Source organism: Labrus bergylta, chromosome 4, assembly GCF_963930695.1.
Source record: "Labrus bergylta chromosome 4, fLabBer1.1, whole genome shotgun sequence".
Classification (NCBI taxonomy): Eukaryota; Metazoa; Chordata; class Actinopteri; order Labriformes; family Labridae; genus Labrus; species Labrus bergylta.
Window position 1 is genome coordinate 27510217 of NC_089198.1, and position 16011 is coordinate 27526227.

The 16011-nt window shown below is 41.0% G+C and overlaps 1 protein-coding gene across 5 annotated transcripts in view; it reads left to right on the forward strand.

Moving 5' to 3' along the window:
- LOC109975626 (microtubule cross-linking factor 1) overlaps window positions 1–16011 on the forward strand; it is a 67660-nt gene that overhangs the window by 39163 nt on the left and 12486 nt on the right. For all 5 annotated transcript variants that reach the window (XR_010666364.1, XM_065954273.1, XM_029276005.2 and 2 more), the window contains exons 6-11: window positions 1150–1296; window positions 4420–4521; window positions 4865–5089; window positions 6249–6419; window positions 10199–10366; window positions 14599–14871. Coding sequence is in view for 4 of the 5 variants with exons in the window: in XM_065954273.1 (XP_065810345.1) it covers window positions 1150–1296; window positions 4420–4521; window positions 4865–5089; window positions 6249–6419; window positions 10199–10366; window positions 14599–14871 (1086 nt within the window). In the remaining variant the exon portion in view is untranslated. The remainder of the gene's footprint in view (window positions 1–1149; window positions 1297–4419; window positions 4522–4864; window positions 5090–6248; window positions 6420–10198; window positions 10367–14598; window positions 14872–16011) is intronic.

Here is a 16011-nt window from a genome sequence, read left to right on the forward strand (position 1 = left end):
TATCGTGTAGAAATGTTTCCTCAAGATTATGACTCCTGGGTCTTTAGACTAAGAAGCATCTAATTACAAAACGACTCTTGGTATCAAAGAAATGTCAAAAAGTTCCACTCACTTTATTTGAATTATTTATTTTATATTATTATAGTCATGACAAACTCAAAAGTGCAGCCCTTACAATCTCACTTTTTATGATCCTTACAAGATATTCAAGACATAATGTTGTCATATATACAAGGACACTGTTCAATCTTTACAAGATGCTAATTCATAATTTCAAGATATGAAAGTCCAACTAATTAAAAAAATGTTTCCAGTTTGATTTCTTTGGTGAATGCTGTACACGTCTGTAGCTGTGTTTTCTATCTACAAAAAGCAGATGCTAGCTAGTTAGCTAGCTAGGGGAAAACTCTCTTAAAGTTAAAGTTCAAGTGAAGCCTTCAAGTTGTCCAGTGTTTTAACAATGCTGTAATGTCTGTAAACAATGTGCATCGTTCAGCCTTAGCTGACTGCTCCCACAACACACACGGCTGTGCAGGCATGTGGTATAAACCTTTAGCGTGCTAGCTCTCGCTCTGCAGTCTGCTGTGGTTTCTCTCAGCTGTTGGTTTGGACTCATGTATCCCTCATTGCATGCGCTTCATAACAAGTGTTTTGCATTCTTTTCCCCCCCCCCGACTCCCTCTCTTTGTTCCTCTTTGTGTTCCCGCCAGATGTTTCAGCCCATGATTTTGTTCATCCTCATTCTCGTTCTCTTCTCATCTCTCTCATACGCCGTGATCTTTAAGTTGGTCTTTCTCTTTGCGCTTTTCTTCATACTCTAGTCCGTTTGTTCTTCTCCTCACCGTGTAGTCTGTTAGTTAATTTTCCCCTCTCTGCTTATATTCTTTACCCATTTTCTGTTTTTATTTTTTCGTTTGTTTTCCCCCGCCGCTTTCTGCCCTCGTCCCCTCACCCCGCTTGTTGTCTTTTGTCTGGTTTGTCCACGATCCACCTCACACATGTCCTCCTCCCCCCCCCCACACACACTACCACCACCACCCTCCTGCACCCCTGTATCCTGCACCTGTCACCTATCCCCCAAACCCATTCACCCACCGTCCACACCTCCCCCACCCCCACCTCCCCTTCCCCACCCCACGTCACTCACAGTCCGGTCAGAGGGATGAGCTGGAGTGGCGTCTAGGACAGGAGCGAGGCGTGGAGCCCCAGAGCCAGAGCCAGGGTGGGGGCCAGGCCCAGAGCAGGGGAGCCCCGGGACTCACTAGGTACCACAGGCCCCTGGCTTTAAGAGCAGAGGTCAGTGCCTCCTCCCTCCCTCCTCCATCTGCCTTCCACCTGTGGGACTGAGTTGACAGTGGCTCAACCACAAGCCCAGTCCACAGGCCTTCTGTCGATCTTGACTCTATTCTCTAATCCTTCAAATTGATTGAAAGACTAATCTGGTTTATTTCTTTTAGAACCACGTGTCTATTGTTCCCCATTGTTTGCTGTAGCGAGCTCTTCAGTGTCCAAAGATGCTCCAAAAATACCCAAATCATGTTTTAATATTATACATTATTGTTTTGAACAATTGATACAAGAGGAATACAGGCAAATGTATGACTGAAATGATTATTCTGTCGTCACGCTGCTGATGCAAAATGCATTTTAGAAGTTGAAGGGCATTACATAAAAGAACATGCTTTGGGTGCTTCGGTGGTTTGTTTTTGGAGTATCTGTTTGCCTGAGAAGCTGTTCACAATGGGGGGGGGGAAATATTTAATTAAAAATGAAGGAAATTGCAAGATTATCATTCATAGGTCAACTCTGAGGAGTTTAATTTAACAGTTTATTTGCCAGAAACAACAAAGAATTCCTCACCAAAGAAATATACGCAATGCTAATCCATTTTAAGTCACCTCTGTTAACTATGATAATGCCATAAGGAGCTTTCCTAAACACATTATTTGTGTGCTTTATGGCACAATGCAAGATCCATGTGGATTATGTTAAACTAGAGGATCACATTTCCAGGGGTTTCTCTATGCCACTCAGTCCAGCATGTCTAGTGACACTCCAGCCACGATCATCTTTTGATGCTTTACACTCAATTTCACTTCATTCACCAGCTCTACTTTCACACTGAATATTCACTCCTACAGCCACTGATCTTTATTTATTTATTCGTTTAACATTTTCTTGTTGCTTTTGAAATTCTTGTCATGTCCCCCCCTTGACATTTTGTGGTTAATTTACTCCTTTGAAGAGGTAGGAAGTAGACCATATAAAGTTAAGAAGAATTTTGATTTTCTATCATTGCATCGTATTTTTGAATTGTATGTTGTACTAAAATTAAATTTAAGTTCTGCAAGTAGTTGGTTTGTTGCCCTCTAAAAGTGTGAGGCAGCATCCATGCACAGCGACAGTGTATCAACTCTTCCAGCGCATGTATTCACCGAGTGTATCACAGCTGAGTCTGCACACAGTGCACTCTGTAAGTGATGCCCTCTGGCACCGGTTCATCACTACCGGTTGCACTGTCATGACTCGACTCAGCAGAATAAATGCATGTAAGAGTGCAGCTTACACAGAAGTGTCACAGTACACTTTGAACGCCCACGCAAAGAGCACAATCAATAAAATCAAAGAGCGCAATCAAAGAGGCGAGCGGCAGCACAGCAGCAACAGCTCAGATTTGTTAAATCCTTCATTGACTCGGCTGTTTATTAAACCGGCTCTTTAATGGCAGGACACTCTGATTCATAATCGCCGCCTCATGCTTGCGTTCATAGAGAATCTGCCCGTTGTTATGTAATGTAGAGTACCGGCGGCGCTGATGTGACACATTACTATAACAGTTATGGCACATTCATGTGGATTTCTTTATGTACCCATGCTCTCTGCTGCAGTCTAATCTGAGAGAGGGAATGAATGAATGGGAAAAGCAGCTTGGATATGGCAGGATTAGCGCTGCACTGTAGGCCTGGGTGATTTGCATTTGACATTGGGCTGACAGGGAGGTGATCCAGGGTCCAGTACACATTGAACAGCTCAACTTACTGTTGGAGGATGCAACCCAGATAGAAGGCAGAAATCGCCTTTTAAACTGCGGTTTAAAATTTCTAAATTGTCAGTGTCTTCACTCGGAGTTCTTGTTTGGTGACGGCTAGTGATGTCTCACAAACAGACGGAAGACGAATCATTACATTCAGAACCATTAACATTAGCATCTCATACCCTAAGAGCGTTTTTTTCCCACCTAAAATAATCAAGTAACTCAGACATTCAGAGCAGTCTTTTACATATAACTGACCTAAAGTGTCTTTTTTGGTATAAATAGTCTTTGTTTTTTTCAAAGAGTAACAAGACAACCAAAATAAGGAATATTCTTTTTTGACTGAAACCGTGGTTAAGATGAAGCTATGTTTTTAAATGGATTGAGTGAATGTTTTGCTTGTGTTGTGCACCTCTAGTAGACAGTCTCAATATACAATATTTGGACTTCAACAATTCATAAAAAAACAAGGGCCATAGTTTAGGAAATGGTTCGAGATATAGTTAGAAAAAAATCTAATTAGATAGCTTCTTGAAAGTGAGACGAGAAGATCGATACCATTCGCATGTCTCTGGTCGTTGCTCCCTCCTATAATAACATGAGGCATGAGGTCTTGATTGAAAAAACAGGGGTCACTTCCATCTACACATCAGAACATGGTGAAGAAAGATAAAATAAATATAGAAAACAGCAAATAGCTGATTAATAAATCACAATACAAGCAGGAGTGCCACTTAAAGACTTAATGATACACATCACATGAACGAATGGTAAATTGATTTAAGCTTGTATAGCACTTTTCTAGTCTTCTGGCAATTTAAAGCACTTTTTATGCCGCCTAAACATTCACACCCTGATGGCAGAGGCTGCTATGTAAAGAGTCTATCAGTATTTACTTATTCCCTTTCATACGCCGCCGATGAAGCTGCAGGAGCAAGTTGGGATTAAGTGTCTTGCCCAGGGATACTTCAGACAAGTAACTGCAATAGATTGGGGATTGAACCCCCGACATATTTTGAGGTTACATCAGGACTCTGACGCTGCTGAATGAAGAAATATTGAGTCAAGCTCAAAATGTTCAGCTTGAATTTATAACAATCTCTCGAGATGTTACAAGAGATATTTTGAGTTTCTGCTTGTGTGAAAGTCGGAGCTCATTTAAGGATTTTCCATCCTGCTCAGCGGATTTTTGTTTTGCTGTGAAAACTGAAGAGAACAAATACATCAAGTGGAATCATCTCATACATAAATCCTTGTTATTTTGTTCGACAGACAAATAAAGCTTTAAATAGAGACAAACAGACGGATAGTGAGGTATCAATATGTGATGAAATGTTTCCAAAGTGTTGGTAAAGTGACTGTGTGCTGTGCTGTTGTGGGTTCAGCTCCGGGACACGCCTGCTGCTGACATCCAGTTTCGTCTGGATCATGAACGAAGGCTGCGAGCGGCGACAGAGGAACGGGACGCTGTCGTCTCTCTGCCTCAGGTACAACAACAGTCAGTCACGCCATGTTCAAATAACTTTGCATTTTTGAACATGAGCAACAAGAACGATGTCACACACTTCACTTGCTCTGCTGTCTTTGATGAAGTTGAAAAAACATGTCATTAAGCCTTACCAGCGGCAAGAGATGAAGAAAGTTTTGAAAGTTATTTAAAGCTAATTTAAGCTTTAATATCTGAACTGTTAGCAAACCGATCCCAAATAAATGTAAACGTATGGAAAATACTTAAATCTCACTTAACATTGAAAGTATTTGAATATAGCTTGTTTTATTATGATTAACCGTTTATTGACTTTGTGAATCCTCTCCTGGTCCCTCCTGCAGCAGGAGGACGAGCGTTTGCGTATGGAGGCCCAGCGTGGAGGTCTGGAGCTGCAGGGTCTTCAGTGTCACGAGGGGCCCTGGACTCAGGAGAGGACCATGCTGCAACAAGAGGTCCGCCTCTTCAGACGCAACACCATCATCTTCTACATGAAGCTCAGGTCCATCCTTATGCACTGGAGACTCGGCTGCAAGGACGAGTCTGGAGAGGAGGCGGGGCACCCAGAGGTGAGCGAGAGGTTTGAAATGTTGGTTGATGCTGTCATTCTTAATCCAGGAAGTGTGAAATCAAATCAGGCTTTGGACTGAGTCTATCAGAGGTTTTCATAACTTCTGTACTGTCACTACAGAGCAGTTTGAGTCTGTTCCCCTGAGTTTGTTTGTGTGTGGCTGTTTTAAATTCAGATAGCTTTTCAGTTCCTCCTCTAATCATATAAAACCTTTCGGTAGTTTTCACCATAATACATATCACTTAGCTCTAATATTTTTCATTAATTCAGAGAGGGTGACTGTTTATGCAGCTTTCCATTAACTTAGTTTTAAATGAATGTCTTATTCATTCAGTGCCTTGATGTGAATAGTAATTTGCCCCTGCAGATGGTGCAGCAGAGTGCAGACCAGATGTACTGGATGTTTACCACACGCCCTTGACTTGACACCGAGTCCAAACACAAAATCTTCTCATTTTTCTCAAGCCAGTTTTATTTGCAATGCGCTTAATCATAGGAACATTTCATACCACAATGGCTCTCACCTAATAAACCAGATGGAAACAATGAAGACTCAGAGCATAGACTGTTTAAATCACGTGACGCCATGACAGCTACCCAAAAGTGAGGCCAAAAACATTTGGAGCACCCCCTGCTGACTGGCTTCTTTATAAGTCATTAGCGCCACCTCCTCTATGGGACAGATCAAGCTATAAAATAAAATAAAAAACAAATACATTTTTAATCAAACACGTTCATGTCTTTACAGATAGTTCTTATAATTAGGACAACTTTTGCGCAGGTCCGCCATTTTTATTCTCTCTACAGAAGAGTGATATCTACTGGGGAAACTCAGGGGGGTCTCGTTGCATTTAAAGAGACACACACACCAAAACGGAGCGTTCTGAGAGAGCTGGTTTATACAGGGTCACAAAACGCTTCTGGTGCTTGATTCATGTTATATTTTGACCAAAGCACAGCACAGATGTTTCATTTAGACCACAGGGGACTGTTTGAAAAGGTGGAAAATAGGTCCTCTTTAAAGCCTGGTAACACATGTCTGCCTTCAACCCACTGCATGCTGGGAATGCCAGCCTGAAACAGAATATGTTGGTCCAGAAAAAAACAAGTGCATGAATTAAACCACGGGCTTCTCATGGCCGTATCATCTGTTCCAGTTTGAGAAGTTGGAGGGCATCCCAGAGCTGGGAGCGATGACGGAGCAGGCGGAGGGGGAGTCGGAGCGAGACGACAGACTGTGTTTACCACAAACTCCAGGGGACGTCCGCGACACCGGGCCCTTCATCCCTCTGCCATCACCTGACCGTCACCTGCAACATCAAAGACAGGTACTGACGTGTGGTTATTTAAATAACGCATGGTTATTTAATCTAGGACGTGTCCCGGTTTTCCATCAGGAGTACTTCAGGCCAAAATGTTTCTGAAACATGGTGGAAGAGTGAAGTACGGTCCAAAGAAGACACACATTAATTTCAGAAAGGATTCAGATTCAACTCATCCAACAAGTTACAATGTTGAGGACTCTTATTTATATACAAAATCAAATCTTATGTAAATCTAAAATAATTAGGAAAAAATATATATTGGTCACATTTGACCATTAGAAGCTTCAGACAGATCCTCTTTAATAAACTATCGGACCTTTAATGGGCCATTTATCATTGTTTTCATTCAATGTCATTTGTGTGCAAATGAGTGTCTGGCAGCCGTTCATTAGAGCTGTGTTGGCGTGGTATGCTGATGAGAATTTTGGCCCAGATAACTAGTTAGGGGCAGTAATTATTTTGAGTGCACACAGTGTTGTTACATGCAAAGGAGACATTTGTGTGTGTCACTTTTTGTATATTGGATGACCACTTCTTCTTCTGTGAAAATAAAGAAACTACTTAAGCATTTTTGGGTGGATGCATAATTAAGCAGCTGTTTGTGCTCTACTTTGTCCTGTCATTGGATTTGTCCATACCACATTGTTTGGTACATTGTCTCTTCACTCTGTGAGCTCTTTTAAAGCTGGTTAGTAGACTGTATTAAGATTTATGCACGAGAGCAGAAATGCATACTTGCGTTAGTGAGCATATGCACCGATGGCTTCTACAGCAAAAGCAAGCACAGATGATAAATCCTACTGCGTATGTGAGATAATAGTATGTTAAGGTGTAAAAAGGCCATTGAAAGTTTGTAGTTTAGACTTTATTCAAGGAGTTTTGCAGCTAGGTGGGCGGGAAAAAAAAAATCGTGTTTCATCCTCCTTGGTGCTGCCGATGTCTGATACTGTTGAAGTGCTTGAGTTTATTTAAATACTGTAAATGAGATTTCTCCTTCTGTGTTTGTGAGTGCTGATCTCATTTACTGTAGGAAGCTCTAATTATTAAATTGGGATACACTTACGTAAAACTGAGTGTTTCTTTAAATGGTAGCGTCATGTGATGTAACAGTTCTTTAACCAGCTCCAGATTGTTCAAACAACACTTCCAATGATTGAATTTTGCTGAGTGGTACCCTGGTGTGCACAGTAACGTCACTTCAGGAGGGTCCTGAGTTTGAACCCTTGCTATGGAACTTTTTTGTAGTTAAATCAACATGTGTGAGTCAGTTGTTCTACTTAGGGGGGGTTGGGGAGAGAATCAACTCACTGCAGTCAGGTGTGTATGTGACTGATTGGCTTTGTTTAAGTGTTTAAGCCCAGGTGTGGGGAGCTTACATCTCCGGGTCTCCAGTGCTCTGTGTTGATTCATTAGCTCACCTTTAGAGGTAGTGAGGGGTTTCCCTAGACTTTCTCTAGTTGTATGTCTGTGTGTGTGTAAGTCTGCATAAACACAAACAAAGAAGTCTCTGTGTATTTGCTCTCCGTTAGCCGTCTCTCAGGGTATAACTTAGGGTGCTGGGTTATTTTGTTTCTACTCCTTGACACTGCAGTGTTAACTGCTAAGACCTCCCTGGCAGCCTTTGCTTTTTTGTTGAGTGTTTTCTGGGCCTCTTGGACAATTTAGTTTCAAGTCAGCTGTGTGGTATTATTCAGTTTAGGAAGCTTGTTTCGGCTCAATACAATTTATTTAATTTTTTTCCCCTCTCCAATCTATCGCTTGCTATTTTTCTGCTTATCCTTCTGGGATAACTTCCGGGTCTGCACCTGCGTCCCCCCCCCCACCCACCGTTCTGACAACATGATTGTTTTCCACAATGAGCGCTCCAAATAAAAAATCTAATCAAATGTATTTAAGATGTTACTGCATGATGTCAGAGCTCCACTCATAGGGGAGGTATGGAGGAGGAAATACCCCTTGAGGAAAGATTAAAAACAATAGCTGAAGATCTATTTGTTGAAGTTTAAATATAATAAATGCATCTTAATGGAGTTATTGTTGGTAGAAAAATGTTATCGTCTGAGTTCTTTTTAGCCTGTTTGTTGGGTAGAACTTGTACAGCATGGATGCCGTCTGCATCTGTACCTCCATTTCAGACAGGCTCTGAATTGAACTAACACAATGCCACCTTTCAAACACTAGTGATCCTGTTAGCTTTTTTTGAAGGGTTATTTTTTGGGACTCTTTCCGTGCCTTTATTAAGAGGACAGGGCAGATGAGAAGGTTGGAAACGGGGTTATGTGTATTTCATGTTTCTGAAACATGGTGGAAGAGTGAAGTACGGTCCAAAGAAGACACACATTCATTTCAGAAAGGATTCAGATTCAACTCATCCAACAAGTTACAATGTTGAGGACTCTTATTTATATACAAAATCAAATCTTGTGTAAATCTAAAATAATTAGGAAAAAATATATATTGGTCACATTTGACCATTAGAAGCTTCAGACAGATCCTCCTGTTTAAAAGAAAGAGACTGCTAGCCGGAGTGGATTTTGTATTTCAGTCAGTCAGTCACATCTGAGTCTTTCACTGTTTAATAAAAGCTTAATGTCTCTGCTACTGCTAGCAAACATGATTTAAGGACTTTTAAAAAAAATCAATTATCTGCATTGCAAATGCTTGATGAATATTCAACACGTTTAGTTGGCCTCAAGGATACACACAAGTGCATTTTAAAGTGTGAAATACAAACTGTAAAAGTAACTGTCTATTTACAAGAAGTCCATGGGGTCCTTTTGATTTCAAAGCAGCTAATTAGCCTAAAAGCTAACTATTAAGCAACACTACATTACTGGTAGCCGACTAAGTTGCTATTCTCTACAGGCAAACATCTATCTTTGGAACATTTCGATGACAAAATAACTATATCCTAATGAGTAAATCTATGTAATGAAACATTTTCTTTCAGTGCTGGAGACATATCTACTAACTAAAGAATGAAACAAGAAGATTTATTCAGTCTTTGGTGGGGGTTTCTGTGATTCCCACTGTTTTCCCTGGTTAGACTACATATATAAGTTCATGTTCTCAGCCCAGCCCTCAGAGCTGTAGTGATACAGCGAGGTCATGGTTTACTCCTGTGCATCACCACCTCCTGGTCAGGACCTGAAGACTCTGTACAGGAGCAGAACTAAAAGCTCTGCTCACACCTCTCTGAGCACACACTCCAGCAGTGACACGCTGTTCTCGTCACTGTGACCCAGTGCATGTCGTATAGCCTCAGGCACTTATAAAGCAAAAACCAATCCATCTAAAATGTCTCATGCCCCCCCTGAGGAAAACTTGGACTGAAATAAATGAGCATGCAAGATGTCCAACAGGTTTTTTTTTGTTGTTGCTGCTTTAATTAAAACACTACTCCCGGGTTGCTAAGGGAATTCCTTTAATTTCCACTGATTGGTTTGCAGGTTCTTTGCAGGGGAAACATATACCAACAAAACAGTCTTGTGTTCATATTTTATGTCCTTAGGACAGGAATAAAGAAAAGATGGATGGGAAAGGACAATGATTTAGAAACAAACAGGTCAAGAAGACAGATGGGAAACAGTAGAAGTTCAAGTCAAATTGATTTATAAAGCACTTACAGAGCCGGCTAGTCTCAGTGATAAAGAGAGGACACAGGCCCAGATAAATACGAGAGACAAGTCTATCAAGGTAGGACTAAACCTGCAGAACATGTCTCGTGTGTTCTCTCCATGTGTCGTTGTAACCTTTCCTAATTGTGTGTGTTTTCTTTGCAGTTTGGGGAGAACCGTCAAGTGCTGCAGGCCCTGCGGACGCTGCTGGAGGAGTTTCGGGAGGAGCTGCTAGAGGAAGAGGCGCGGCGCTGTCAGCTGCAGCAGTCCTACGCCAATGACAAAGCCGCCTGGGAGGTCAAATGGGCAGAGATGAAGTGCCAGGTCGCACAGGTACAGATGGCGTCTCAGCGCCCACCTTAAAGAGACAGGGCACAATCTGGTGTAGGAGACTAGCGGTGCATTCAGTGAGGTGACAGTAAACACGTTGCCTTGTCCACGGATGAAATCCCACGCAGGGCAAACGGATAACAAGGTGGAGAAAAACAAAACACATCTTTTCAGCAGCTCCCCTTGGGCCCATCAGAAATGAAGTTGGGTTATAATCTCGATCAAAAGTTACAAACACTGAGACACAATCGTATTTATAAAACATGCTCAACAATCAAAGTACAAGAAGCAGGACGGCTTTGATGAAGACATATAATGAATCACTTGCTCTGTACCATGTTATTGGTATATTCTGTCATTGTGCAAACATTTTAATTCAGCTTTGTGCCTAATTGTTCAATATGCCTCTAAGCCGTTTTATGACCACCTGTTAAAGCGCTCTCTTGTTTTCTCATCATGTGTCTCTAAACACTTTGCAAATCTTCATCTCAACTAATGAACATGAAAACGAAAATAAGTCATTTTGAGTAGATGCTACGGATTTTTGTTTTGATATACAAAACTGTTTCTTTAAAACAGCATTCATTATATTCACTGAAACTCTTTATTGTTTTTTAAGGCACTGTAGACTAAAAGCAACAGAACCATTTCAAACACACGGCGGTGAGATGATAAAATACCACAGAAGAAGAGCGGTTTATTAAAAGATTTTCATGAGTTGGAAGGATTATAGGATCCAAAATGGCCCGAGCAATTTATGGTACTGTTAGAGTGGGAGGTGATTTTTACAACCGTTTGAAAATATTATTCCAATGATTATTTTATTCTCAGCTGAATAACCGGATCATGTTACAAAATAATTAATCTGCTTACAGAGAAATATGACAATCCCTGTTGAAATGAAATCTATAGATGTTGCTTAAAGGCCATTCATCCAAGTGTTCTTTCACATCAGGTTAGGTTGTTTTTCTTTTGGTGCAGGAGACTGAGAAGGGTTCACATGGGTGTCATCCCTGTGTTCCCATACAAGAACAATGTTTGAGGCAAAAGTAAGAAGGCAGTTTTGATGTTTCACTCGCAGTTTGAATCATGAAAATCTGTCCAACCACTGTGGAAATGTCTCTGTCTTTGAGGATTTAGGTTTCAAAGGATAAAACCTCAGTCGGCTTTCAGCCCTGCTGGGTGGTTGATTTCAACATCTTGACCCAGGGAAACATACATTGAATGGTCGACTGAGGGAAAAATCATTACAGAGAACAGAAAACCCTTTGAAAGATTTCCCCAAGGTCCAGAGCAGACAGAGGGCATCTTTACAAGTTACAAAACACGAGTTCACTGCTGTTTTTGACCCATTGTTAATAGTTATCCGCCAAATCACCTGTCTTCAGCCTAACCAAGAACTAGCTAGGAAGTAAACTGAAACATTTGACTTGACAATGTTGGAGGCATTTTTGCTATGATCCAATTGTTTGCTCAAATATAAAACTTTCAGGGCAAGTAAGCAGTGTAATAAACATTTGCTGCCCTACGACAGAAAACTTGAAATAAGTCACCTTCACTGTCTGATAGTGGTTTTAATGTGTCGTGTTAAGAGGATAATGAGCTTGGAAGTTTTTTTTATGAAGCACATTTCATACATATCGCAATTCAAAGTCCTTAACAGAAATAAAAGAAAAAAATTAATTCCATTAAAAGCATCAAAATAAAATGACTTTGAGCAAAATTGAGACATTATAACATAAAATGTATAAAAATAAAGTATCCAAAACGGAAGACGAAAACTAACATTAAGCAAGAATAAGACATTAAATATACAAGCACATGAAAATATCCTTACTTTGAGGATTATTGATCAGTAATCTGCTCTGCGTTTCTACCAGTGTTAAAGTGCTCTGAAGTCACTGACTACGACTTACCTTTCTTACGGACACAGATTCAGCTACAACCCGTCCCTGAACGTCTTCCCAAGGATTTAAACTAACAGTGTCGCATTGCCATCGGCCACAGTATCTTTACGGATTCTATTGGCAGGTCCAGAATAAAAGATGATCTAATTCTACAAATACTTGCTTTTCATTTTGACTGACATTGCAGGTAAAGGAATAGATGCGTAGTTCTGATCAGGACTGTCCTGGTATCATTGACAGTAACCAACATAAAAAGCTATATGTGTTGTTGACATCCCCTCAGTTATTGGCAGCAGTTTGAATTTCTCTGTGGATAAAGTGAGTGCAGTGAGAGGAGGAGACGTTGTGTTTGAGGTGCGACAGTGTCACACAGGGAGATATTGAATCAGTGTTGTCTCGTGATACAGACGGTCGTCGCAGTCGGAGCCTCCTTGTCTGCTGTGTCTATTTGAGATTTCCTTCCCGTTGAGAGGCAGAGCATGTTCACGTAAAACATAGTGGGGAAAAAAAGTCTTACAATTTGGTTTTTTTCTTGACCACAGTGTTGTGACTATAAAATGAAAAAGCTTGAGCTATATCTGATTAAAAATGGCAGCTTTGGGAACTAATTAAGCAGTTTTGAGTTAATGGAGGAGGATTATCTTTTTAACTCTGCTGCTCTTAATCTGAACACTTTTTACGTGCTTCATATCCGTCCACAGAGCAGAGGTCGCCGAGGGCCTCAACGAGAACTAATTGACTTATTTTCCTGTGATAACACCATGTCGAGTTCTTCTCTTGCTCCGCTGTGTTTCTTTCTGATTAAGACTTCAGAAACATGCCCCTAAACTGCTCATCATTACACAGCCCAGCAGAGCAGAGCAGGATGGGAAATTACTCTTACCTGTGTACTTATACATGGATAGAAGTTATTTTTTGTTTCACTCCAGGATGATATTAATATCGTCGTTCAGGCTGGCTCATGTTTCTGGTGACACACAGTTTAAGACCTCCAAAATATCTGTCTCTATTTATAACGTCTTACATCTTGGCTCCCTAGAGAACAGCCTTGATTCAGCAGCTATTACTGTTACCCTCTCCAGTTTGAAAACCCAATATACAATTTTACATGACAAACATTTATGAATGGGAGTTATGTAAGCTGACATTTGAAGGGCGGCCCTGACCGGCTCATTCGATTCACACACAGCTCCAGCGCTGTAGACTCTGGTTTGTACCGTTATGTTTGGAGATCAGAGCAAGCTGGAGATGACAAAGCTCTGCTCGGCTCTGTTAGGTAAACAGAAGCCTCCAGAGGGGCTTCACTCGGTCCTTCTGCTGCTTTGAAGATATCTTTAGTGCGATTGTGATTCCTCTGTTTAGAGAGTGGTTAAAAATATCAAAATTTGTGAGAACACCCCTTATTCAGGTTTTAATTTGGTCTGCCTGTCATACTGTAAGAAAACTGTAAAAAGGTCTTTGTTCGCCCAGTTGTGTTGGCCAGTGGCAGGTTGTAATTAATTAAATTGACTAAAGAAAAACATTGACTGTATAAAAATATGGACGTCATGACGTCAGCCATTGGTTTCTGCAGCACAGTTTTGAAGCTCACGTCGCCATATTGGAAATGTTGACTCCCACTTCATGGCTAAACTAGAAGCAGGCAAAGAGGTGGAGTTAAGACAGCCTGAATAAATATCTTGGTTGCAGAAGCATGCCTATCTAGCCTGTCATCTAGCTAGCATATTCTTATTAGTGAAAATATCAAGAACAAAGCGGACAGTTTAAAGTTGGTAACAGGACTTACCTTTAATAAAGCCATGCCTCCTGTCAAACAGTTACTATGCACCCAGCTGTCAGTCAAATCAGCCACACCCCTTGTTATGGCTAATTATGCAATACTTCAAACCCTTATATAATCAAAACAAATATTATCAACTGTACCCCTGTACAGACCTAAAATGTTATATTTAATACCAGGCTGTAAAAATGTATGCTTGCTATGGTGATGGACATTTCAATTCGTAAGGATTCCTTCATTTTTGAAGTTAAAACTCGTGGAACTAAAGAAGAAATCTGTTCACTGCTAGGGCTTAAAGCTCTGTAAACAAACACCATTATTTGTCAGAAACCTTCAGGGTTATGCAGATAGTTAATTCGTCTTTTTCAGAGGGACTAAGTCTTTGGTTGGAAGTAGTTACAGTAAAAGTCTTCTACTTTGGTTAAATTGACGGTTTATCTCATTCTAATTTTATTGTCTCACCCTTTCTAATTTCTAAGAGTATATTTCACAGCCTGATAAAAACATGATAATAAATAATCAACCAAAAACCTTTGCTCTTTGTCCAGTTGGAGGAGGAGGTGCCAGGCAGATTGCGAGGCGAGGCTCAGGGAGGTGAAGGGGAACCATCAGGAGACCCCAAGCGGGCCATGAAGCAGGAGCGAGAGGAGCACCAGCGTCTGCTGGCCGAGAGCCACGGTACCTCCCTGGACCTCCGCTGGAAGCTTCTGCACGGAGAGAAGAGATGGGGTCGCGAGAGGGCGGACCTCCTGGAGCGTTTTGACCAGGAGCGTCAGGAGTGGGACGGCAGTATGAGGGAGCTCCACCGCAAGATGGAGAGGGTGAGGGAATGGAGAGAAATTCACATCTTACCTCAGGAAAAGTATTTACCAGTCACCTTAGAAAAAGCTACTTTAAACTGAACTGATGCTGAAGAGATCATGAAACAGAACATACCCGAAGTTAAAAAGGTTAAGGCTTGTCCTCACAAAGAAAGAAATATATCCATGTTTGTGTTTTACTTTTTAAGCAGATACTAAAGAGACAAAGTACCCAAGGTGATTATCTTTGCTCTTGTTTGGTACTTTTAATATTCTAGCTAGATGAAAAAAAATCCTGAAGCGGATTACTGAATTATTGATCTCCTTTGGGAGATTTAATGAAGCACACTGCAGTACCTCAACTCACTCGTGTTTGATGTGCCAGACAGGAAGTGGAAACATGAACCGGTTAATATGATATGAGAGAATTAAAGTATAAAGCACTGACTGGAATAATAACAACAGGAACACCCTCTGAATACGGCTCCCTTTCACCAGCTCCGAGAACAAAGTGCTGATGCACAGAGCAGGAAGCGGAGATGCATTATTCAGCGGTGTTGCAGCAGATTGTGGAACACAGGTCACTTACTGAACTGCCCCGACTGAAGAAGTGAAGACGTGCTGTGATTGTTAGAAACTGTTAAACTCTGAGCCTGACACAAGGTACTTAACCCTGAAAGTCACAGGTAGATCACTAACTACTAGTATTGTCCCTGCAGCAGAGTGACACACATTGTTTAAATGGTGCCTGAGCATCAACTACTTCATACATCAGAGATGGCTGCACAGAGATCACCCGTCAAGAGAAAGCCCTATGAAAAATAAAGTTATCAGCAATTATTTCAGTAACTGTAAAGCTACACCTAGCAGCTGATTAGCTTAGCCTTGCACAAAGATTTGAAGCAGGAAAGCCTACGTAGTTATCTTTGGACAGAGTTAGACCAGATGATTATCTAGTTTCAACTCAATATGCTAAGCCATTTAGTAGCCATTAAAAATTGCATATAAAAAGCATAAAGAGATAAGAGAGGTATTTATTTTATTGTCTTCTTAGACAATAAGGTAATACAAATGTTTCCTCTAAGTATCAGTGAAATAGCACGTACGCTATGTGGTGAAATATTACTACCTCAACAAACCTAAAGAAGATCTAAAAGACAA